At 45.4% G+C, this 23,286-nt stretch overlaps 1 protein-coding gene across 2 annotated transcripts in view; it reads left to right on the forward strand.

The window, feature by feature from the left end:
- The window catches only part of PIGK (phosphatidylinositol glycan anchor biosynthesis class K), an 86,014-nt gene extending 63,550 nt beyond the window's left edge, over positions 1 to 22,464 (forward strand). The window contains exons 11-12 of one of the 2 annotated variants that reach the window (XM_036757873.1): positions 20,587 to 20,624; positions 22,106 to 22,464. In XM_036757873.1, coding sequence (XP_036613768.1) covers positions 20,587 to 20,624; positions 22,106 to 22,208 — 141 coding nt within the window. In that variant the 3' untranslated portion in view covers positions 22,209 to 22,464. The remainder of the gene's footprint in view (positions 1 to 20,586; positions 20,625 to 22,105) is intronic. The other variant, XM_036757876.1, reaches the window with a different exon arrangement.
- Positions 22,465 to 23,286: the final 822 nt, after the last annotated feature.

Raw genomic sequence — 23,286 nt, forward strand, 5'->3', positions numbered from 1 at the left:
TTTGGATGCGTGAGCCATGCCTGCATTTAGTTGCAACATACTTTTAAAATTTTAACTTACAGTGAAGATGTCAAGATGGATGCGATTTTACTAGTGGCTGGTCATTGCACGAGGGTTTCATGTTTGCAGTTGGTTCGAAGACCGGCTGTTGCTTAGCATTCTTTGTTGCCACACCTGTCACTGTCATTGCTGAAGCAGAAAGGTGCAGGTGAGGCACAGAGGATTGAGGACGATTTTAAAATGTTTCTTAATTTGTGATCGAGTGGCCATCATGCTAATGACAGGCCTCTCCATTTGGATGTGGGTGGTGTGGTCCACCACCAGGACCAGACTCAGACTCTTCCCAGCAAGATAGAAACTGCCGGAGATTGTGCTCTGTCCGAACAGCCTTCAAGACCTCAGGCCCTTAAAAAGGGCTGAGATAGCTGGGAGATAGCCTGGTGGAATCTCGGTATAAACCAGCACTCCCACCATATACCAAGACAGGCTCCAAAGAGGCGCATGAATTAGACAGGAAGGGTGACATCAGAAAAAATGACATCAGAGCAAGGGAGAGATTACATTTCAGATCTGTGTGTAGTGGAAGAGTCCATGCCCAAGGCAGGGATAGAGAGGATCCTAGAAGATAAGGGGAATGAGGGAAGGAAACAAACGCGAGGACCATGCTTCACACGCTGTACTCAAGGCTTTCCAGACAATTTCGATGAAATAAAATTGAAAAGATTTTATGTAAGCAAGGCCAGTGCAGCCAAAACAGAAGGGAAATAAGTAGCTGGAGAAAGGATTTGCAGCAGTTTTTCTGATAAGAGTCTCATTTCTAAGAGATTTAAGGAACTGATGAGAATTTTATATTTTATTGATGCTTTTTATTGGTCTGTCCTAGAGTCATTTCCTCATATACTCTTCTGCCCCATCTCAGCCCCAGAGCTTTGTGACCAAGAAACAGTTAAGCAGAGCAACCCTCTGTCAGGTTGTGTGTCCAGGCCCCCTGAGCCTGGTGCCTCCTCCAGGGACATATTTGACTTCCCCGGGTGTTCTTTTCTTTTAGGTGACCATTCTGATCCTGCTTCACTCTCTGTAGGGAACTAGAATCTGCCCATGTTTTTCAGAATTCCTCCTATTCGTTTTCTCACAGCTCAAATACTCCATTGTATTCATATAATATCACAATGTGGTTGACCTTTCCCTAAGTAGTGGGCATCCCCTGTAAGTGTTGCGGGGACTGTTTTGATGTGTTTGGGACTTTTTGCCTTCTCCCTCCTTGGGGTATGGTCCCCTCCTCCCCACATGTAGGACCCTTGAGTTGAACAGATTGGTCACATTTCTTGCTCATTTCCACATCGTTTTCCAGTGTGATTGGACCAATGTGCAGCACCAGCCACAGTCTTTTTCCCCCGGAGCCCGTTGACTATTTCCATCTTTTGTGTCTTGGCTGATTTGATTGGTGTGAGGTGGAAGTACAGAGTAGTTTTAATTTACATTCCACCTATCTCTCATTAGTGATTTGGAGTGTGTTCTCATATGGTTGTGGAAAGACTGTTCCTATACATTAGCCACTTCTCTATTGGAGAATGACACTCAGACTTAGGTGTTTTGGTTAATCCCAGAAGAGCTTAGACCCTGAGCAGCAGTAGTTGATGCGAAATCATTGTTTTGCTCCTGAGTCTCTCTTCTTGGCCCAGCTATGTTGGTTTTAATTGTTTCAGAGCTTTTTAAATGTCTTGTTTTTTTTCTTTTTAATATATTTTTATTTATTTCATTAAATATTTCCCCATTACATGTAAAAATTTTTTTTTAACATTTTAAAACAAATTCTGAGTTTTAATTTCTCTTTCCCTCCTTTTCCCTCCCCTCTTCTGGAGAAGGCAAGCAGTATGATACTCATTTATACATGTGAAGTCATGCAAAACATATTTCCACATTAACCATGTTGCAAAAGAAGACAGACAAAAAACCCCAAGGGAAAAAAGAAAGCAGAAAAAAAAAGTACGATCCAATCTCCACTCAGTTCATCAGTTCTCTCTGGTGGTGGATCGTTTTCATCATGTATGCTTTGGAATTGCCTTAAATTGCTGTCTTGATCAGAGCAGCTAAGTCTTTCACAGTTTGATCATTCTTACAACATTGCCGTTACGTATGATGTTCTCCATATGCAGTGTTCTCCTGATTCTGTTCACTTCTCTTTGCATCAGTTCTTATAAGTCTTTTCACTTTCTTCTGAAACCATCCTGCTTGTCATTTCTTATAGCACAATAATACTCCATCATGATCATCCACCACAGCTTGTCCAATCATTCCCGAGTGGATGGGCATCCCCTTAGTTTCCAATTCTCTGTTACTGCAAGAAGCTGTTAGAAATATATTTGTACACGTGGATCCTTTTCTCCTTCCTTTGACCTCTTTGAGATTCTGACCTAGGGTAATGGTATTGCTGGGTCAAAGTATAAGTGCACAGTTTGATAGCCCCTTGGGCATAGTCCCAAATTGTTCTCCAGAAGAGTTAGAACAGTTCACAACTCCACCAACAGTCCATTAATGTCCCAGTTTTTCCACATCCCCTCCAACATATCATTTTTCTTTTGTGTAGTGTTGGCCAGTCTGTTAAGTGTAAGGTGATACCTCAGAGTTGTTTTAATGTACATTTAGATCATTTTTTCATGTGACTATTGATAGCTTTGATTTCTTCTTTTGAAAACTGCCCAGTCATATCCTTTGACCATTTAACAACTGGAGAATGGCTCATGTTCTTATAAATTTGGTTCAGCTCCCTCTATGTTTGAGAAATGAGGCTATTATCAGAGAAACTTGATGTAAAACTTTTTTCTCCCGTTTCCTTTTTCCTCTCTAATTTTGACTGTATTAGTTTTGTTTGTGCAAAAGCTTTTAATTTCATGTAATCAAAATTATCCGTTTTACATCCTGTAATGCTCTCTGTCTTGTTTGGTTGTAAACTCTTCTCTTCTTCATAGATCCAAGAGGTAAAATAATTCCACGCTCCCCTATTTTACTTATGATATCACCCTTTATGCCTTATTTTGACCTGTCCGGGTGTGTGGTGTGATGTTGATCTATGCCTAGTTTCTCTGCTCTCCGGTTTTCCCAGCAATTTTTGTTGAATGTTTAGTTCTTGTCCCAAAAGCTGGGGTCTTTGGGTTTATCAACTCCTAGATTACTAGGGTCATTTACTACTGCCTTGTGTACCCAATCTATTCTGCTGATCCACTACTCTATTTCTTAGCCAGTACCAGATTGTTTTGATGATTGCCACTTTATAATACAGTTTGAGATCTGGCATCGCTAGGCCGCCTTCCTTCACACTTCTTTTTCATTGATTCCCTTGATATTCTTGACCTTAGGCTTTTCCAGATGAATTTTGTCATTTTTTCTGGCTCTATAAAATAATTCTTTGGTAGTTTGATTGGTCTGGCACCTAAATTAATTTAAGTAGAATTGTCATCTTTATTATATTGGCTCAACCTACTCATAAACAATTATTACTTCTCCACTTGTTTAGATCTATCTTTATTTGTGTGAAAAGTGATTTGTAATTGTGTTCGTAGAGTTCCTGGGTTTGTCTTGGCAGATAGACTCCCAAGTATTTGATACTGTCTGCAGTTGTTTTAAATGGAATTTCTCTTCCTATATCTTGCTGCTGGGTCTTTTTAGTATCTTGTTATCATGATTGTCTGTTGTACCCCTTATGTTCATCTCTGACCCTCTTTGGGTTAAGCATCGCCTGGAGATGCATGTGTAAAAGGTGGTTTCTCTCGTTTTCCTCTAGGCTTTCGTGATGTGACTATTTTCACAGAGATCATGTATTCATTCGGGGCTTATTTTGGCATATGGCGTGGGGCCCTGCTCCGAAGCCTTTGGGGCTAAACTTCTTTGCAGTTTTCTTCTCAGTTCTTGTCAAGTAGGGAACCCTTGCCCTTGTCATTGGGTGGAGGGTCATCGAGTGTTAGGCTGCTCCTGATTCTTCCTGACCTGGTCACGTACCATTGATCTACTTTTCTGTTGTTTTTTCAAACAAGTAGCAAGTAGTTTTGATACTAACAGCTGTAAGTCTGGACTGCCATCCTTCCTTCTATCCTTTAAAAAAAAAATTTCCCTTAAGATTCTAGGCCTAATTCCTCTTATACTCTTGCTTATATGCAAATCTTCATTGGTACCATGTTACAGCTATGCATGCCAAGCATCTTTGTTTTGCTTTGGATTCTTTGAAATTTTGTCTATTCTGGTGTTTCACTGATTGGCAATCAGATAGTACCACTAAAAAATATTAAAGAACGTGGAGATCTTTGGAACTTCTTCATGACTCATTGAGTCTTTGCATTTTTGACTGATCGTTGGTCATATCTATGATTGTTTGATCCTGTATCCAGGGTCCAAAAACTTTTCACTGACAGGAAAATAAGTTCCACTTTGATGCACCAAGAAACGATTTGAGTAAACTGGGCCTATTTGAATAGCCATAGTCTGTGTAAATGATTCAGTTTACAAAGTATAGTTCACCCACACCCTTTCTAGGAGCTCATCTGTTTGTGTTTGGTGATGTCATAGAACTGGAAGGGACATGCAGTATATTCCTGGCCTACATTTTAAGCAAATAGGAGACTTTGCTGAAGAGGGAAATACTGCCTTGGTACAATCAAGGAGCAGATCTGTCAGGACCATATTTCTTTACATCTGCTGCCATTGCCAAGATAATGCTTATATGGGGCATGTGTCCCTGGGCATCTCTAAGTGGTTGGACTAATAGTCAGGATCAGGTTCTTCCTCAGGAAGCATCTGGGCTGTGATTTCTGATTTAGTGTCTTATATCCAACATTGTAGAACAGGATATACTTGTTAGTCTCAAGAAAGCCACCTCAGAGTCTCTTTTGTGGTATTCCAGGACAGGACATGCATTAACCTGATTTCCAGGACTCTCAAATTTCAGACCTTAACAACGGCCAACTTCTTGTCAGAAGGCTTGCTTCGTGCCTCCCTCTGTCTCTGCCAGCATGTAAGTGATGGAGCTTGGTGGCATTCTGAGGCCTTCATTTACCTTCTACGGCAGGGAAATCTCACATTTTGTTATTTTCAAATGAAGGATGCTCAACTCAATTAAAATTGTCACCTTTTCCAGCTTCTTTCCAGCGTCCTAAGCCAGAGGCCAGTAACCATCCATCATTTTGAGGGTGAGGGAGCACGAATCGATAGGAGGGGTTCATATACCACGTAAAACTCTTATTTTCTCAAAGGCTGACTCTCTCTTTTTACTTACTTCAGATAGGACTTAACCTGTTTTACTACTAAATCAGTGTACAGGGAGGACAGCCTTTTTTTTTTTTTTAAGTTTCTTAGAGGGAATATTTTTGCCTGTGCTTCTATAGACAGAGAGTTGAAAAAGACCAGGAGGAAAAAACCAAAGAGATCTCTCTTGGAAGTTGGGTAAGGAAGACATCTTGTTGAGTTTTGTTTCAGATATTTTTTCCCAGTTGGCAGCAGTTTAATCTTAAATGTTTTCATCTAAACTAGAATTTGTTTTAAAATTTATTTTCATCTTTTGCTAAAAAAGGACATCTTTACACTTGATGCCACTTTTTTCAAAACATGTCAGAATCTCAGTTTATCCCTAAAAATAGGGCTGGCTCATTATTTAATCTCTGTGTCCCTGCACTGCCCTTTCTTGACCGTTCTTACCAAATGAAATCAGGAGGCAGCTGGATTTAAGAAGGTTGCACACTCATCTTTATGAATCAGTTGTGAAGCAAAGATCAGACTGTCTTGTGACTGTTTCTGACATGTAGCATCATTTTCAAACAACTTGTCACAGAGTTTTGACATTTCAGGAATTTTAATTAGAGCACCTTTGAAACCACAGAAACGCATATGTGTGAAACACTGGAAAATGGAGGAAAGTTTAGTGCGTTTGTAGCTTTGTGCCAAAGGTGAATTACTGAATTATTGAGTTACTGAGAAGTTGGGTATAAACAGAATCCAATTCTAAGTACCTCTTAAATGAGTTCCTCTGCTTTTTATAAAAGGCAGGTCTGATTGTGGAGAGAGAAAGAATCATCAGCTATTACCCTTGGAAGGTTGCTTAGAGAGAGTCAGTCAATAATAGTCAACATTGAATAAGCACCTACTATGTGCCAGGCACTTGCTAGGCACTGGGGATCCAGAGAAAGGCATAGGACAGTCTGTCCTTGAGGAGCTCCCAGTCTAAGGTGGGAAGGGCCAGTTACAGAACTGAGGTTGTCTGGCAGAACTTGGAGTTTCTGGAGATGATCAAGTCCTGGAGAGCAGCTGAGCGGGCAGTGAAGCACTCAGGCCAGCGCCTTCATTTGGAAGATCTAGGGACCCCCTTCCCCCACCCCACCCGCACATGTGGAAAACACAACCTGGAAGTTAGGTTGCTGCGATGGCATTGTGTAGGGACCCCAGGCCTGCAGGCCATGCTGGGCGGTCAGTCTGTCCTGCAGCTCAGGACTATGTGGAATTGGTGCTGCTGGTTTTCTTTTCAGATATTCTGTGTTCCAGCTTGATAAGAAAATCATACAACAAAGAAACCTGGACAGACTCAGAAAAGCAGCTTCTGAGGTGTTTCCAAAGGTCAGCCTGAAGGACACTGTGAGGTCCGGGATCCATAAATTATGTTTCGTATGATGTTACATAGTTTGTTGTATTCAGATTATTTGCACATTTGTGATCCATGAATCATTTGTATGGTAATCAGAAAAGCTTATCCTCCAATTCTTTTTAGGTAAAGAGGAATTTACAACAAAAAAATATCAAAGACTATTGGGACTTATTTTGTCCCTGCTGGTTCCGCTGCTAGGTTAAATATTGTAAAGAGGCCATCTGGGATGACTTCTGCTTTATTCTGCTGCGATGCATGGAAATCCACAGAGCATTTTATTGTTGTTATTGAGAAAATGGAAAAACCGTTTGAAAACCTGAAATGGTCTTCTAAGTATCTTTAAGATTCACAGAATGAAAATGTGAAGTTTGACTCACTTTCCTTCAGCTGAGGATCTAATCAGCTGCTGGGCCCCCCTGATGGGGCCTCTGCTCCCGTAGAACATAAGCTTCCTGAGGGCTGTAGATCCTGGACCTGGTGCAGTGCCCAGCACATAGAAGGTGTTTGATTGGTTGATTGAGGCACTTTTCTCCAGCTAGCATACCCCGAGCAAACATAGCTGCTTCTCTTTGCCCGCAGGTTCTCCCTCTCCTGAGCTTCCCCGCCTCTCTTGGCGCTGGAGCCACCATCTATTTCAGTCCATTCGTTTCTGCTTTCAGGATATCTCTTGTGTGCATTTCTTTCACCCAGGCCCTCTGTGCCTCTCCCCTGGATGACTGCAGTGGGCATCTGGAATGATTATTCCCCCAGTCTCTGCTTCTGAAATCTTGTCTCAGCTTTCATCTCATCCTGGGACATCCAACCGTCCTTACAGCCTTCTCACCCTGCAATCTCCCTGTGCCAGGCTTCTCCCCTGGTACCTTAGTCTGCCTCCACCTACCTCTCCCAGGAGCCCGCCTTTCTTTTGTACCTATGTTCTCAGTGCTTAGCACAACACCTAATAAGTCCTTCCCTCCCTCCCTTCCTCCTTCCATTCCTTCTTTCCTTCTTCCCTTCCAACAGTAGACATTTATTAAGCACCTACTACATACTGGGCACTGTGATAGGTGCAGAGGCAGAAAGAGGCCAAAGACAGTCCCTGCCCTCAAGGAGCCCACAGTAGAATGGGGGAGACAGCATATAAACAAATATATACAAGATGAGCCATGTACAGGATAGAGAGGAAATAATTAATAGAGGGAATGGATTGAAATTAAGAGGGGTTGGGAAAGGCTTCCTATAGAAGGTGGGATTTTAGTTGGGAGCCTTAAAAAAAGTCAGGGAGGCCAGTAGTCAGAGCATAGGAGGGAGAGCATTCCAGGTAAGATGGAGGGTCTTGTTTGTGGGGAGCAAGGAGGCTGATGTGACTGGCTGGAAATATGTGTTAGGCAGTGGGGTGCAGGCATGCTGGAATGGGGGGAGGGGGCCAGGTCATGAAGGGCTTTGAATGCCTACCAGACACAATGGGGAGCTGCCCAGTGGGATGGGGGTGGGAGGGACATGATCAAATCTGCATTTTAGGAAAGTCACTTTGAGTGGCAGGAGTAGGGTTGGATTGAGGCAGGCAGATGCCCCAGCAGTGATTACAGCAGTCCGGGGGTGACATGATGGATCTGTACCAGGGTGGGGGCAGTATCAGAGGACACTTTGTGAAGGTGAAGTCAACCACCTGGGTACCATATTGGATATGGGGGGGTGTCATGCAGTGAGAGAGTGAGGAGTCCAGGGTGACTCCTAGGTTGTGAACCTGGGGATTCAGAGTGAGACAGGTGGTGGTGCCAGTGATAGAGAAGGTCAGAAGCTGGCAGGGTTTGGGGGAAAGAGAATGAGTTCTGTTAGGGGCAGGACTACTGGACATGCAGTTGGAGATGTAATCATCGGCATCAGATGGTCATTGAATCCATGGGAGCTGAGGAGATCACCCAGTGAAGTAGGAAAGAGGGAGAAGAGCCGAGGGCCCAGGACAGACCCTGAGGGACACCCGTGGTTAGAGGGGTCTGGAGTGGTCTGGAGGAGGAGACAGAGGAGGAGCCATTGGAGAGGGAGGAGGAGGAGCAGGGGAGTGGGGAGCATCCTAACCACCTAGAGAGAGGAGTGTCCAGGAGGAGAGAGCGAGCCCCAGTATCAGAGGCTCCCTTCTTCCCTCCTCCCCTTCTTCTACTTTGTTATTGTAAACAAATCTTAGGGTCCTTTGTTTTCAGAACTTTAAAGCGAGGTGGAGCATATTAGTAAAAATGGCAGAACTGGAGAGAAATACCTAGTAACTTTTTGCCCTTTAAGCATTTTAAATTCTTTTATTATCACCCACAAATGGGATGTCACCATACTGATCTTCACTGGAAGTCATAAATTGTGAGCCCTTTGAAAATTAAATAGTACTAATAAGAAATGAGAAAATGGACCGTTTCAGGGAAAGCTGTGAAGATCTTTATGGACTGGTCCAGCCTGAATGGAGCACAACCGGGAAAATTTACACAGTCATAGCAAAATTGGAAAGAGAAACAGCTTTGAACATGACACTGCCCTGATTTCAGAGGCCTGAGGATGAAGCCAGAGATGGTCTGGATTTAAACTGCCCAAGGAAGCGTGTATGGATCTGGCCAGTGCGGCTTTGTTAGAGGGGTGAGGGAAGGGGGAGTTGAATAAAAGAGAGAAAAAATCAGTGCTTAATGGAAAAAAAATTATATTTTAAAAAAGTATATGAGTCAGCCCCAAAGGACTGAATGTAAAAGCATTTATTATGTGCTTACTGCATCCCCCCAGCATCGGGGTTACAAATTTCTGAAGTGTGACAGTCCCTGACCTCTAGGACTGCCAAGGACAGACAAGCCATGGAGGGGGTAGACAAGAAAGGTGGTTTTGGCTTGGGGGGTCGCCAGGGTGGTGAGTTGATGCAGCCGTACATCGTTCCATTGAAATGCTCTTTGTACAATCAGTGGTATTATTGATGTGATGATCTGGTTCTGTGTCCAGAGCCAAAGGTAGGAGGCAGAGTGGTCTTCAGGGCAAACAGCCTGGGTGGAGGACTGGACAGAGGCAGGGCCCTGGTGGGCAGAGGAGCAAGTTCCACTTTGACCTGCTGGTGCCTGACATGTGGCCAGGATGTCTGGCCTGGAATGGCCAGGAGGCAGTTGGTGGTGTGAAAGGAGAGGCAGACTTGGATAGATTGATCTGTAAGGCCGTCGTCTGAATGGAGATGATCATCAAATCCATGGGGCAGGGGGAGGGAATAAGCCCTACTGTGTGTCAGGCACATGCTAAGTGCTTTACTTTTTTTTTTTTCCTTTGGGAAGGCACCTTTTATTGCAACATAACATCATCAATCCCCTAAGACATACCAAAGGTGCATTTTCTTATGAATACAAAACACTACACATTAGTTTTTCAAGTAATACAGAACATACAATAAACAATTTTCCTTTCACATTAGAATCCACGTCTTAAATGACATTCCCAGGACATCTACACCCACAAATTTAAGTGCACTTAATGGCTTACAGTTTCCTATGAAGGACTCTAAGATGCATTCTTCCTGGATTCTATAATATTATTATTCAAATGGATTCTTCCTTCCATTCAAGAGAGAACAGAGGTGAAAGAATATAAATAATATTTGTCTACAGGTTCCACCAGAATGTTCTCTTGGTATATTGATCCCCTGATCATTGAGAGTTCTAGAGATGGTAAGTGCCAAGCCCAGGTAGCGGCAGTCCTGGCACTCTAGCAGTCCTGGTAGCACAATACGGGTAGAGAGAGCAATAGGTTTGGAGTCAGGTGAGATTTAGGTGCCAAGTAGGATCTCATTTGACCCTCACAACAACCCTGGGAGTCTTGCTGTTAGGGTTTCCATATAGGAGCTGAGGAAATGCCCTGAGTCACAAAGCTAGCAAGTGCCTGAGGCTGGATTTGAATTCAGGTCATCCTGACTCCCGGCCTGGCATGTGACACTTAACAACATTCACTGGAGCTGATTCCTGGAGAACAGAGGGGAGGTGTCAGTGGCAAACACTGCAGAACACAGTGGGAACTTGGTGCCTTTAAAAGCTGTCTTGTACACTGGGCATGCCCTGCTTTCTGTGCATGGCATTCACTGTGGCACGAAGTGCATCAGCTTTGGGCATGCTCCTCCTTTAAGAAACATTGTCCATAACAAAATTTCTAACTTGACCTCAGTTGAATGCAAGGTGGGTTATTGCCCACCCCAGCTGAGGCCACCCTGCATCAGCTTCCATAGGGACGTCCTTGACTGGTCTGATTCCATTCGGAAGAATTCCCCAAGTTTCTGGTGCAGGGGCCCTTAAAGTAGCATCTGCCTGCGTAGCTCTGATTGTCACAGACTCTCCAGGGTACTGATACTCACTCGTCGTTGTTATTTTGGGGAATGGAGGCCATTCCTGTTATCTAAAAAGAGAGAATTAGTTGAAATTAGCCAAGTTATGTTACGGATTAAAAAGAGACCTTTATTTTCATAGTGCAGATACTCAAAGAGGATTATGCTATTATCTGTTATGTCCCTTGGCCATACAGGTGACCCAATAGAATTCATTTTTGTGAGCCATACAGGCTGTTTCCAACTTTGATATAATTAGCCATATGTAAATATTTTTGAGATGCCTGTCTTGATTAGTCCTACATTTTAAATCAGGTAATCAAAAACAAAACCAAGTAGAAATTATGTTACAGGATATCTTTAAGAAAAATACGACATAGCATACAGACAGGACTCAGCTGTGGATTAAGTTTCAACCAGCAAATTTCACATGGATGACCATTCAGCAAGTATTTGTTGAGTACTTACGTTCACTGAGGTTGAAATTTCTCATTCCTCTTGGTTTTTTTTTTTTTCTTAAATATTTAAAAGAAATGCTTCCATCCCCAGGAGCGCCTTTTACTTAACAATGTAACTTTAGATACTGAATTATTCAAGGAGATCCGTGTTCTCATTGATCAGAAGTTCCCTCCAATGACACAGGTTGTGACTCATTCTGGAGTCACCCGGTGTGACTCTCATCCTCCCCAAGTCTGACCCAGGGGTTCGGCCCAGTGTGCCACCGGCCATCCTCCCAGAGGCCCCCTGAATGTGACAGCTTCATTGGCTCTTCCCATGATGCACTTCCTTGATGACTTCTCCTCCTGGAGCAAGTCTGCTTATACCCCTCTCATGCCTCTCTGTTGCCTTCTTTGTGATGTTAATCTTGAATTCCTTGGAGATTGTTGTCTTCTAAGCCTTACTGGGCCTGGAGTCAGGAAGACCTGAGTTCAAATCTGGCCTCAGTCACTTCCTAGCTGTATGACCCTGGGCAAGTCACTTTACCCTGTTTGCTTTAGTTTCCTCATCTCTAAAATGAGCTGGAGAAGGAACTGGCAACCTCTCCAGTATCTCTGCCAAGAAAACCCCAGATGGGGCCAGGAAGAAGTTGGACACGAATAAAACAAAAGAATAATAAATGAAAAAGTTAGTATTTTTTTGTACCTGTGGCCACAGAGGTGCCATTTCTTTTATCTCATTATGGTACAGGCTGAGTGGTGGAATAGCCAGGCCAAAGGTATTTGGTAACTTTGGGGCCATTTCACACTTGTACCAGCAGTGGTACTGTGCCCTCGTCCCCTCTCCCGTTTCCTGCCCCTGCCCACTCTTTAAACAAAAGCAGCCTTTCTGTCCTTACCCAAGAGGGCCAGGCCTTCTAGAACTGTATTCCCATCTCAGAATCCATGCCACCAGTCACAGTGACACCAGTGACATTGGAGGTGCCTCCTCCTGTTCGTCCCCAGATTCATCTTGCCCACACTTTGGCGCCCATGGGCTCGCCTCCACCCGTGAGCTCCCGGGGCCCGAGGCCTTCCTCTCCCTCCTTCCTGGCAGCTGCCGCTTTCCCTGAGGGGAGTTTCAGGGCTGTGCCCATTCCTCACCCTCCCCGCCGATCATATGTGTGTTCACTCACGTGGGTACTTGAGTCCTTGTGTGTTTTTATGTCACATGGCAGACTTGTACTTCAGAATATGCATGTTTTAGTCACACCTGCTGTTGCTTCATGAAGAAAAATGACTGACGTCACTGAGGTGGAAGAAAATGGATTTATTTTTGTCATGGAATCCAGTCTTTCCGAGGCTCCACTCAGTTCTCTTTGTTCAAGATGACTTTGTACGTGCGTGTGACGTCACTCATCATGTATCCATCTTGCTGAATCTGATGAATGGGCAGCCTGGATGCTGGACGTTGTTTGTCCCGTCAGAGCCAGACCTGCTGGAGAGAAGAGCTGGCTCAGTGTTGCTTATTATGTGTCCGGCTTAACGGAGGCTTCGTTCGTTCATTCATAGTCACTCATCTACCTTTGACATTTTTGTTTAACCCAGACTTGTGGTACAAATTGAAGTTACTCTTTGTTAAATGTGAAAATTCTGATAACCTCCTTCTAGTTCAGCAATGGAGAGTGAGAAACGTCATTTGCTAAGTAATTTTAGCAATACCTTTAGAACATTTGCTCGATCCTTTTTTCTTTCTATAAAATTCATTTTAATGGCATTTTTATGTTCTATATGTGTTATGAAAATGCCTTATTGAAAATCTTGGACAGTTTCCATCAGTTTCCCCATAGACTCGTTTAATTGGAAAATCCTTAGTTTCCTCCTTACCTTAATTACAATCCTCGGAATTGTGCTGTTAACTGGTTTTTGAAGTTCCGTGCAGTGATGTGCATCTCGCCCCATCCAGGGCCAGAGAGTGGGTACCGTTCACAGCAGGAAGTTCACGTTGCTTAGTTACCTACCTTTTAATTTGAAATATCAGGCACTTCCATAGGCCACGGCCCTTCAGATGTTCAGCGTCTGTTCATGATGTTTTAACATGTGCCTTTTACTTTTGTCTTATGGCTCTTATTATGGATGGGGAGGTTCCAGCGGCATTGTCTGTGAAACAATCGCCTTCACTGTGTCAAGTCAGCCATTTTGTGGGGGGCTTGGGCCATGCCCCTGTGGTTGCCAGTGTCAAAATGAGACCCATCTGTGACTTAATTGTGAGCAAAAATGTTGAAGACCGACCACAAAATGTCAGCTGTGGTTGTTGGAAGAAACCAGTGCTGAGGCCTCAGGAAGTCCCATGAGCTAGAGAGAGCGAGCCCTTAACACACATTCACCTTGTTTCTGTGAAAGTCGGGGGGCGGCAGCCGCATTGGCCCCCAGGCCGCATCAATTGGGCAAAGATCTAAGTCTTCTTTTAGTATGGCGGGAAGTCAGGGTTCCCCAAATCCATGCCCTGAGGGCCTCTTCCTGGGTTTAACATAGGCCACGTGGTCTCTCTCACTTTCCAGATGGTCACATTTCTTAAGCACCTACTATGTGCTTCGGCAGCGTGCTGGGTGCTGGAGAGAAGGCAAAGGCTGCTGCAGGCAGCTAAGAGCAGACAAGACAGACACACGATCAGTCAGAGGTGCTCTTAGCGTGAAGGGTGAAGTTAGCATGAACAGACCAAAGAATACCCCAGACCCTCATCGCCTGGAAGCCTTCCAGCCCCTCCTGAGGTGCTGGGGAACGAGGATAGTAAAAATGTTAGCACCCATTTATTAAGCACACTTTAAAGTTGACATGCGTTACCTCATTTTGGTCCTTACAGCAAGCCTGTGGGGTTGGTACAGTTGTGATCCCCATTTTACAGAGTGGGAGACTGAGGCTCAGAAAGAGAGTGGAAGTGACTTCTTCAGGGTTGTCCAGCTAGGAAGGAGGATTTGAACCCAGCCTTCCTGACTCCAAGTCCTACAGTCTCTCTTGCACTATTTAGCTGTCTTTTAAGTTAAGAAAATAGAGACCTGAAAAACCCACAAATGCCGACTCAGTCTCTTATTATCAGTTACTTTAACTATCTAACTATAAGTTAATTATGTAATTGTGTATACAGTGCAGTGGTCATGGAGAAGAATCAAAGGAATGAGATTTTTTGAGAAAAGGTGTATGGTTCAAGAGTCAAAATCGGGAAGGCTGCACTCCCTCCATTAAGGGTCTGAGCCACAGACCCTTAATGGCTGTTTATTGGTAGGAGAGGGACTTACAAGGCTCTGTGGAGGGGACAGATGCTCCTGGAAATCCTGACCAGGTGGGCCCAAGCTCTCCTGCCTGAGCTGGGATGTTTCTCCTATGAGTCTGTAATAGTAATTAAGTTGGGACTTTTTGCCAAAGTATTCTGGCCTTTGTTTGAATGGGGTAGATAAAGTGGGATCTTTTTGTCTTGGAGTATTTCTCAGCACTGAGACAATTGGGAGTCATTGATTTGTATATGATGTAATACTGGGGATGGGGAACTTGCCCACACCCAGCCTGGGTGAGGTCAGAGCCCTCAGGGCTCTGAACTGGATATAATTGAGGAGAGCTTGGAGTTTGATTTTTGGGACACACTCATGGAAGGAGTGTTGAGACTCTGGGGAAGCTGCAAACTGCCCCCCAGCTTTGCAACCCAGATGTTGGTTTTTCTCTGGTAACTATGTATTGTGATTTGAATCAGACAAGGTCTGTCTGTTGATGTTCGTAATTTCTGTTTGTATTTGCCTTGAAGTTCAGGGGGCTGCTCTTTTCCCTCAGTGAACTGTGAATGATATTTGTATGTTTGATTAAACTGAGATTGTTAACCCCTTAAAGTTTCTTTCCTTAGAAAAGCAGAAAGAACCTGTGTTGGCAGCTTTCTGCGTTCTGGTTGTTGGCAGGTCTTACACCTCTACAGCAGCTGCTCGCAGATTGTTTCTACAGTGTCTGAGATGTCATAGCCCCAAGATGGGCCCGAATTTGCCTCCGTTACTGACCCTCCCTCAGATGTACGTTGTTATCGACCTTCCCTATTAGACTGTAAACTCGTGGAGGGCAGGGCCCAGGGGGGCTTCCTCTTTGAGTTGTATCCCCCCTCCCCTAGCCCCCAGCCTAGTGTTCAGTCACTCCTTGTTGGATGAAGGGTAGTGCCTTGCTATGTAGTCCATACGCACACCCTCCCTCCCTCCTCTCTCCTCTCTGTCTGTCTCTGTGTCTTTTCCCCCTCATTGGCAAGAGAAGAAATAATAAGGAAGGAACATGTGAGAACTGAATTAATTTTTAAATGCTCTTCCTTACGTTAGGAAGCTTAATCGTGAGGATCTCGGTTTGGCATTGGGTGCGTACTTCTCATTTCAGAGGGTTTTGTAGGGCTCCCCCTGCCCCCCCCCCCCAAGAGCGGCTGAGGCAGCCCACGAGCCTGCATCTTGATCTTTGCATTCTTATTTGTGCTTTTTTTAACTTGTAGAAGGAGATCGTGATAATGAATGGATAACAAAAGCCCCTTCGTTAGTGCTTCCTGTGCCCCAGCTGTGCTCCCAGTGCTAGAGATGTAGCACAAAGAGGGAGTCTCTGCTCCCAGAGGAGCTCCCCTCCTGGTCTGGGGCCATGGGTCTGCCCTGAGGCAGAGGGAGGGGCCACAGAACCAAGGGCGCTGCAGCGGTCCTCATCCAGGGGTCTTCTTAGAGACCAAGTGAGGGAGCGTTTGACAAAGTGGACTTGACTGGTTTGTTGTTAGTCAATGAACAAGCGTTTGTTATGCACCCGCTGTGCTTTGGGCACTGTCTGGGTGCTGCTCACAGACAACTCAGGTGAGTCTGTACGGGATAAATCTGAAGAGAATAAAGCCAGAGTGGTTTGGGAGGAGGGCAGGCACATGCCAGCCATTGGGCGTAGGAGCCTCATCGAGCAGAAGGTGATTCTTCGTTTAACGTTTCAGAAATAACCAAGTTACTGTCATGGGGGCGGGGGAAGAGAGAACACATCAATTTCATATTTATTTTCTTTATTTGTTAAAAAATAGCCATTCTTAACATAAGCAGACCATATCTGCAGCTCAGCCTCTCTCCTGTAACTGTTCTCAAAGCATTAGAGTCAAGTATTGGGTGCCTGTGGAACTTAAAAAAAAAAAAAAAGTCATGCATCTAAGAGATATTGAGGCTGTCCCCTTCTACGTTGATGCCTTCCAGACCTGGTGGTCACCCCTCCCCCTTTCCTTATGGTCATTCCCACAGCTTACTGCAGGCCAGCTCCGTGTCCCTCAGGCACCTCAGAGTCTGTCCGCCCCATAACTGCACCTCCAGACTTCACCACTCCCAGAGAGGCCGCCATCTTCCCTGTCACTCAGACCTACATGCTGAGCCCTCTGCCGGGTCTAGCGGTTTGCTGTCCCCTTCTCGTCAGTTCTCCCTCTGTAATGTGTCCCCCTTCTCCAGGCTACCCAGTGTCTGCGTTGGATGGGTCCCCAGTGGCCTGTGTGCGTGACCCTTTCATCCCATGGTCTGGCGCCAGCCTGCTTTTGAAACCTCATTTTGTGGCATTCATTAGTTCAGTCCAGTTTGACTCCAGGCCATCGCCCCAGTCCCAAATGGCATCTGTGCGCGTTCCCGTTGGGTGGCTCCTGTGTCCCACGAATGCCTGCTCTCCTTTCCGTCTTTCAGATTCCTGCCCTTGACGCAGAGCTCGCCATGTTCTGCTTGTCTCCTCTTCCATGTTCTCTTCCCTGAGCCTCTGGCTGCTGCTGTTTTCTCTGGTGCAGGATCCCAGAGGGAGCCCCGACCTTCCCAAGAAGATACGCCATGTATGTTCCATGTCCACACTGCCCCTCCCCAGGAGGATGCTGATCCCTAGCCCTGTGCGTTGTGAATATTGGACGCTTAGCACACATTCGTTTAGTTTGATTTTATTGGGACAGATATTGATCCTCACTTGGAGCTTAATTAGGCTGGCATCTACAGCCTTCAACCAGGAGTAAATTGTAAAACTGCATTGTGGAGTTGTTCACATGTACCCAGTTTAATATTCGACATAACTTGCTCCCTCTCTATTTGTAATCTTTTGTTTTCAAGATCGTTATTTCAAGATGGTTCAGTGAGGATGTAGTTTCATAATTACTAGCTTTTTTTCTGTTGTTGGTTTGGTCTTATAGATTTTTTTTTTCAATAGCATACCCAGTGTGCCTGCAAGCGGTGCTGGTCAGCTTTAAACAGATTATTATTGTGTCCTTGAATTCAGATGTCAAGACTGTGCTATCTCCAGCCTGTGATCCAGCTCGACATGGAAGCTCATGGAAAGTACATCAGATGGAAACCCAAGGCCCCAGTCCATATTCCTAGGTCAGTCACATTAGTCACTGACTCATTCAAATTCTTTAAGGAAATAGAATTCCGGAGAAAATCAGAGAGGCTTCTGAAGCTCAGTGGATGAACTGAAGTCATGGGTCGTGTTATGATTTTTGTCTCAGATCCAAGACAAAGAGGGGTATAGTTCAGGAAGATCCACAAAATGAACACATCTGTGTGGGCCTGGGAATGATGTCCATGGAGATAACAAGAGCCCGAGAGATCGCCCAGTGAGTGCACAGAGAGAGAAAAAGAGAAGGCCTTTAGAGGACACCCAGAGTTGGGGCGGGAGGTGGAGGAGAGTCCAGCAAGACCCCGAAGAGAAGCGGTCACACGAGGGCCGAGAACCAGCAAGCTGGAGAGGAGAGAGAGCTGGGAGGGGACCGTGGACCGCTCTGCATGCCGCAGAGACATCAAGTAGAAAAGTCTGCTGGGAAAGGCAGGGAAGGTGTCTGGCCTCGTCCCAGAAGCCAAGAGTCCAAGCTACGCAGAAAGGAAAGGCAGCTCTCTTCTCAGAGAGGTCCCAGAACACTTTTCGTCAGTATAAATTAGCCCAGAGAAAGAACACTCTCATTTTATACCTGCAGACAAACCTGTTGCTGTCAACAGCTGGATTGTTGTATCTAGAGTCTGGTGAATCGAAGCATCTAAGTGACTTCCTACCAACTCTTCATCAGAAAGGAGTCTTTCTTTAGTGGTTCACCCTCGCCACTGAATGCTTCCTGGAGGATGACTTGCTTGTCATCTTGATCCTGGGGTTTGAGAACATTGGTCAGAAAGTCTTTGGGAGAGGTGCTGCGTGGGGCCCATTCATGAAGCTTTCCTGCTGTAGTTCATGGGAACATTGTCTAGAATAGAGGCAAGAATTCCTGGACCACCAGGATGCTGCATTCGTAGATGGCTTTTGGGTGGCTTCTTCCTCCCTCCCTGGGCCGGCCTGTTTCTGCTCTCTGTGGGCCTTGCCATTGTCCTTGGCATGATTTATTTTGGATTCTTTGTCTGCCATGTTTTGCTGCCATAAAGCAATGCCAGTAGACGGTTGGCATTGAAAAGATGGCACTTTCCTTTCCTGTGAAGCTTGGAGTCAGGAAAGGACGCCTGGGAAAGATACTTGCAGTTTTCTTGAAGATAGTCCATCGGGAGCCTCTACCTCTGCTCAACCCAATGGGGGAGGGAAGGGAAAGGAAGAGAACAAGCATTTGTTAAGCACCTGCTGTGTGCCAGGCACCATGCTACGTGCCTTGTTTGTTGTCTGTCAGTACTGTCTGTACCAGAAGCATGCTTTAAGTTCTCTTAAGTTTTCCATGCAAATGCATATTGTCATCTGAGCACATGACATTCTTCTGGCTTTTGGTTTTTCCTGAGTGGATGGCAAAGCCAGACTCCTCTGAACGATTATCAATATTCTGTGGCCCTGATGTGGGACAGCTGGGTGGTACAGTGGTTAGAGCTCTGGGTATAGAGTCAGGAAGACTCCTCTCATGAGTTCAGATCCAGCCTCAGACACCTACTAGCTGTGTGACCCTGAGTGAGTCACATCATCCTATTTGCCTCAGTTTCCTTATCTGTAAAACAAGCTAAAGAAAGAAATGGCAAAGCCCTCCAGTATCTCTGCCAGTAAAACCCCACATGCAGTCACAGAGAGTCAGACAAGACCCAAAAATGACAACACCAAGGGATAATACCGTCTGCAAGCAGGCCCAAGCCCTGGACAGCATCCAGTGGAACAGGAGGGACAGTGCCCTCCATCTGTTTATCCAGTTCGAGCCTGTGGTCTCCTGGCTGTGGCAGATACTTCATGTTCCTGGAAAGTAGAAGACTCGGCCACGTTGTCATTTCTGCGACTTCCCCCCACTCTTGGTTATCATTTCATCAGTTCAAGGCTGAATTGTTTCATTTGTGAGTCACTTTGTTTTCTCTTTAAAAAAAAATCATTGTGATCTCAGTTCTGACAAATCACTGCACAGACAGGTTATTCGGAGGTGACACCCACATCAGCAGCACGTCTTCTGTCATCTGCTACAGGACCTTCTGTTTTGGGATCGTGGTGTTATTTGGTGCTCACCATGTCCAACACCTAACAATTTTCTTATTGACATAAGTGTTGCTGATAGTAGAAGGGGCAGGACCTCTGCGTTAGCTGCAAGGCTTCTTCCCGAAGGACTTTTCCCTCAGAGTTTCCCTTGGCCCTCTCCTTTGTCCACCTTTGCATTGAAATGGCCGAGTATCAGAGTGTATGTCCATTTAATGGAACCAAGGCCTCCAGAGAATTTTCACTTCCTCTTAGAGCCTCAGCAACCAGCGTTAGTAATAAAGTGCATCCATTTTCGTGGTGGTCTTTTGCATCATTTGTATTACAACACACGATGACCAGATATCCCATGAAATGATTCTTGTCTCTGGCCGTGTATGTAAAAGCCACTCCACTAATTCCTTTAATCGCCCCTTCCAAGAGTAGCAGGGATTCATCTTCGCGTTTAGTGGCAAACCCCCTTGTTTCTTTTGTTTTCCTGTGTTATCGTAAGAACATCAGGATTCGGTTCTCTCAGCAGCATCTTGTCATTCGAGTTCAGCAGCCAAACCGATGCGTTTGCATGGACATGTGCTGTAATTAATATCACTCAAGGGCTAAAGCTACTACATACATTTAGTAAAAATAAGTGTATTTTTTATACTAAAGCTTTTTTTATATCAGTGACTTTAATGAATCAAAATACACTTAAATAAAAAATTTGATAAAAACAGGAAAATCAATCCCGTAACCCAATTTTATATCACTTTAATATTTTCACATATATTTGTCAGAGAGAAAGTGTTTATTGAAAGCCTACTACATCCTTATTATTGTTCTAGGTGTCATGTGTTAGAGAATGCACTCTGTCTTTGGAGAGGTATGTGAAATTTTTAACAGATTTTTCACTTCCCACCTACCGCCATTGGAAAAAGAGAAACAAAACCTTTGTAACAAATCCCTGCCTTTGATTGCTTGTCTCAGTCTCCATTCTCAGTCTGTCCCCTCTGTTAGAAGGTGGGTGGTTTGTTCATCAGTCGCTTTGCAGGTAGGGTCGGAGCTGAGCTTGCAGATAAATAAATGCCCCAGGCCAAGCAGAAGGCTCGCAGATATCTTCCTTATAGTCTCAATCTGAGTTCCATAGAGTATCCAGAGAGAAAGTCAAGGCCACAGTCAGATGGTCAAACACTAAAGCGCCTCCTGTGTGCCAGGTTCTGAGCTAAGTGCTGGGGGTAATACGAGGCAAAACCAGTCCCTGCAGTCAAGGAGCTCATACTCTGAGGGGAGGGACACGTGAACAACCAGGTACCTCCCAGCTCTACGGAGCCACGGTCCTAGCCAGGACACAGGGCTCCTGATTGCTGCCTGATCCCTTTTACATGGAGTCGAATAAACTACCGAGAAGGCTTTGGAGCCTGGTCCAGGCCTTTCTCTAATTCACCTTTGGACCAGATTTAGAATTAAAGTACACCATGTTGCCCCTGATATTTCTGCCCAAGAGAATTTGAATCATAGAAAATCGGGTCATTGAAAATCAGAGGCGCACTGATGAGTGCCCATCTTTCCATTAAAACAAATCTTGGTTTTGTTTTCAAGTCAAGAGCGTAAGTAGAGAGTAGGAATTTCATTTTTACTAAACAATTTGTTGTGTACTTTGTCACTCTTAAAAACACAACTTTTTCACTGACAAATATTTTAAATTGTGGGTTCCAAATTAGTGCTTTTGGTGCATCTCGTGGCCTTGTTCTCCATTTGTGGGGTGGTGGGAGGAGGAAGGGGCTTCCCAGCAGGAGTTAGAAGACCCTGTAGTGACGAGAGCTGGAGGGTCATCCGGAACATGCCCACAAACTTCTTGGGGCCCGCGTGTGTCCCTGTCATGCATAGCAGAAAACCGGCTCAGTGTCGGCTTCCACTCAGCCGCTGCTCTGACAGAAGCAGCTGAAGCTCAGCTGGCTCCAGGCACAAAGCAAGCCCCCCCCCCATCCCCCAAAGGCAAGATGAGGGTGGGTCGGTGGGTGCCCAGGGGAGTTGGGGCTTGGCCTCTTTGGGATCTTCCAGCTTAATTAAATCCCAGTCCTTTTTTTTTTTTTGAGGGAGGAAGGCAGGGCAGTTGGGGTTAAGTGACTTGCCCAAGGTCACACAGCTAGTAAGTGTGTCAAGTGTCTGAGACTGGATTTGAACTCAGGTCCTCCTGACTCCAGGGCTGGTGCTCTACGCACTTGGCCACCTAGCTGCCCCAGATGCCTGAAAAGTCAGCCAAACTGTCGTCCTGTCTCGTCCTGTTGGGCTTTACTTTGCTGTCAGTTTAATGGTTGCCAACATCCCCCTTGTGAAATGTAACACTGTCGTCCTGCTTTGCAGAAACCCAAGCCGAAGGAGTGGCACCCACCGGGAGGCTTCATCCTGGGCCTCTGGGCCCTCATCCTCATGGTGTTCTTCAAGACGTACGGCATCAAGCACATGAAGTATGTGTTTTAGAGGGGGTCACATCGCTCCGGGAGTGCCAGACAGGGTGAGGAGGGTCAGGGACCCTGAACTTTGAGGAGGCTTTTTCATTGTCATACAATTTCATACTTGAAACATGTTCTGCTGTTAAAGGATTTTTCATTTTCTATGTTAAATGTGGTGTAAGCAAATCATGTCTTGGTTGATAGTTTAAAATGTTAACTTTTCAGTGTGAATACTTTGGATCTATTAATAAATGTGAAAAACACCCCTTCCCTGTCATCTACTTCTAACAGTGTTCCTGGGTCGACGTGAGCTTGATTTTTTTATTACGCTGTTACTGTGTGGGCTCTTGGCACACGGGGCATTGACTGCTTGTTAGAGCAGACGTGGAGGGATGGACGGGACCTCAGATTGATGTCGGAGCAGGGGCCGATTTGTAGGGGGTCAAGCAGGTGGGGAGCCCAAGAGACAGGACCTCCAGGCACGTCTTCTGACTTCTGGACTCAGGGTTTGTATCCGTCAGGCCACACTGCCTCCTGCTCGGCAGAAAGAAAAAGGCTTCCCACCCTTCTCCATGACTATCAGTGGGTTAGGCCCGGGGCCTGGGATTTTCTTGGTTTTGACTTCTCCCAGTGAAGGAAACGCCCTTTACCAAGGCAGGCTGGCCCCTTTCCTTTTATAGTCTTGGCTGGCCCAAGGTCCCCCAGCAGCACATCTCTGAGGCCACTGTGCCCCTCTGCTGCAGTGTGCAGACAGGAGCATTTCTGTAGGAAGGCTCTTGTGGTTTCCCATAGATGGCACCTGAATTGGGCCTTGAGGAGGTGAAGGTTTCAGATGTTAATGTCCATCCTTTCTGGGTCATAATGCCAGTAGTGTCCCATTTTTGCCCTTGAAAGTTACCTCCTGTTGAGAAAACCACCCCAGGTATTTCCTGCCACAAGCAGTAGTGCTGGAGCTGTGCTAATGCCCCCTGCACCCTTGGCTTTGGGAAGAGACAGTTTGAAGAGATTTCTGAATGGGCATCTCTGGAGCTGTGTGTGAGCATGCCCAGGACCACACAGCATCTCAGAAGATCCCTCATGCTGATGAGGTCT

Source organism: Trichosurus vulpecula, chromosome 4 (assembly GCF_011100635.1).
Source record: "Trichosurus vulpecula isolate mTriVul1 chromosome 4, mTriVul1.pri, whole genome shotgun sequence".
Taxonomy (NCBI): Eukaryota; Metazoa; Chordata; class Mammalia; order Diprotodontia; family Phalangeridae; genus Trichosurus; species Trichosurus vulpecula.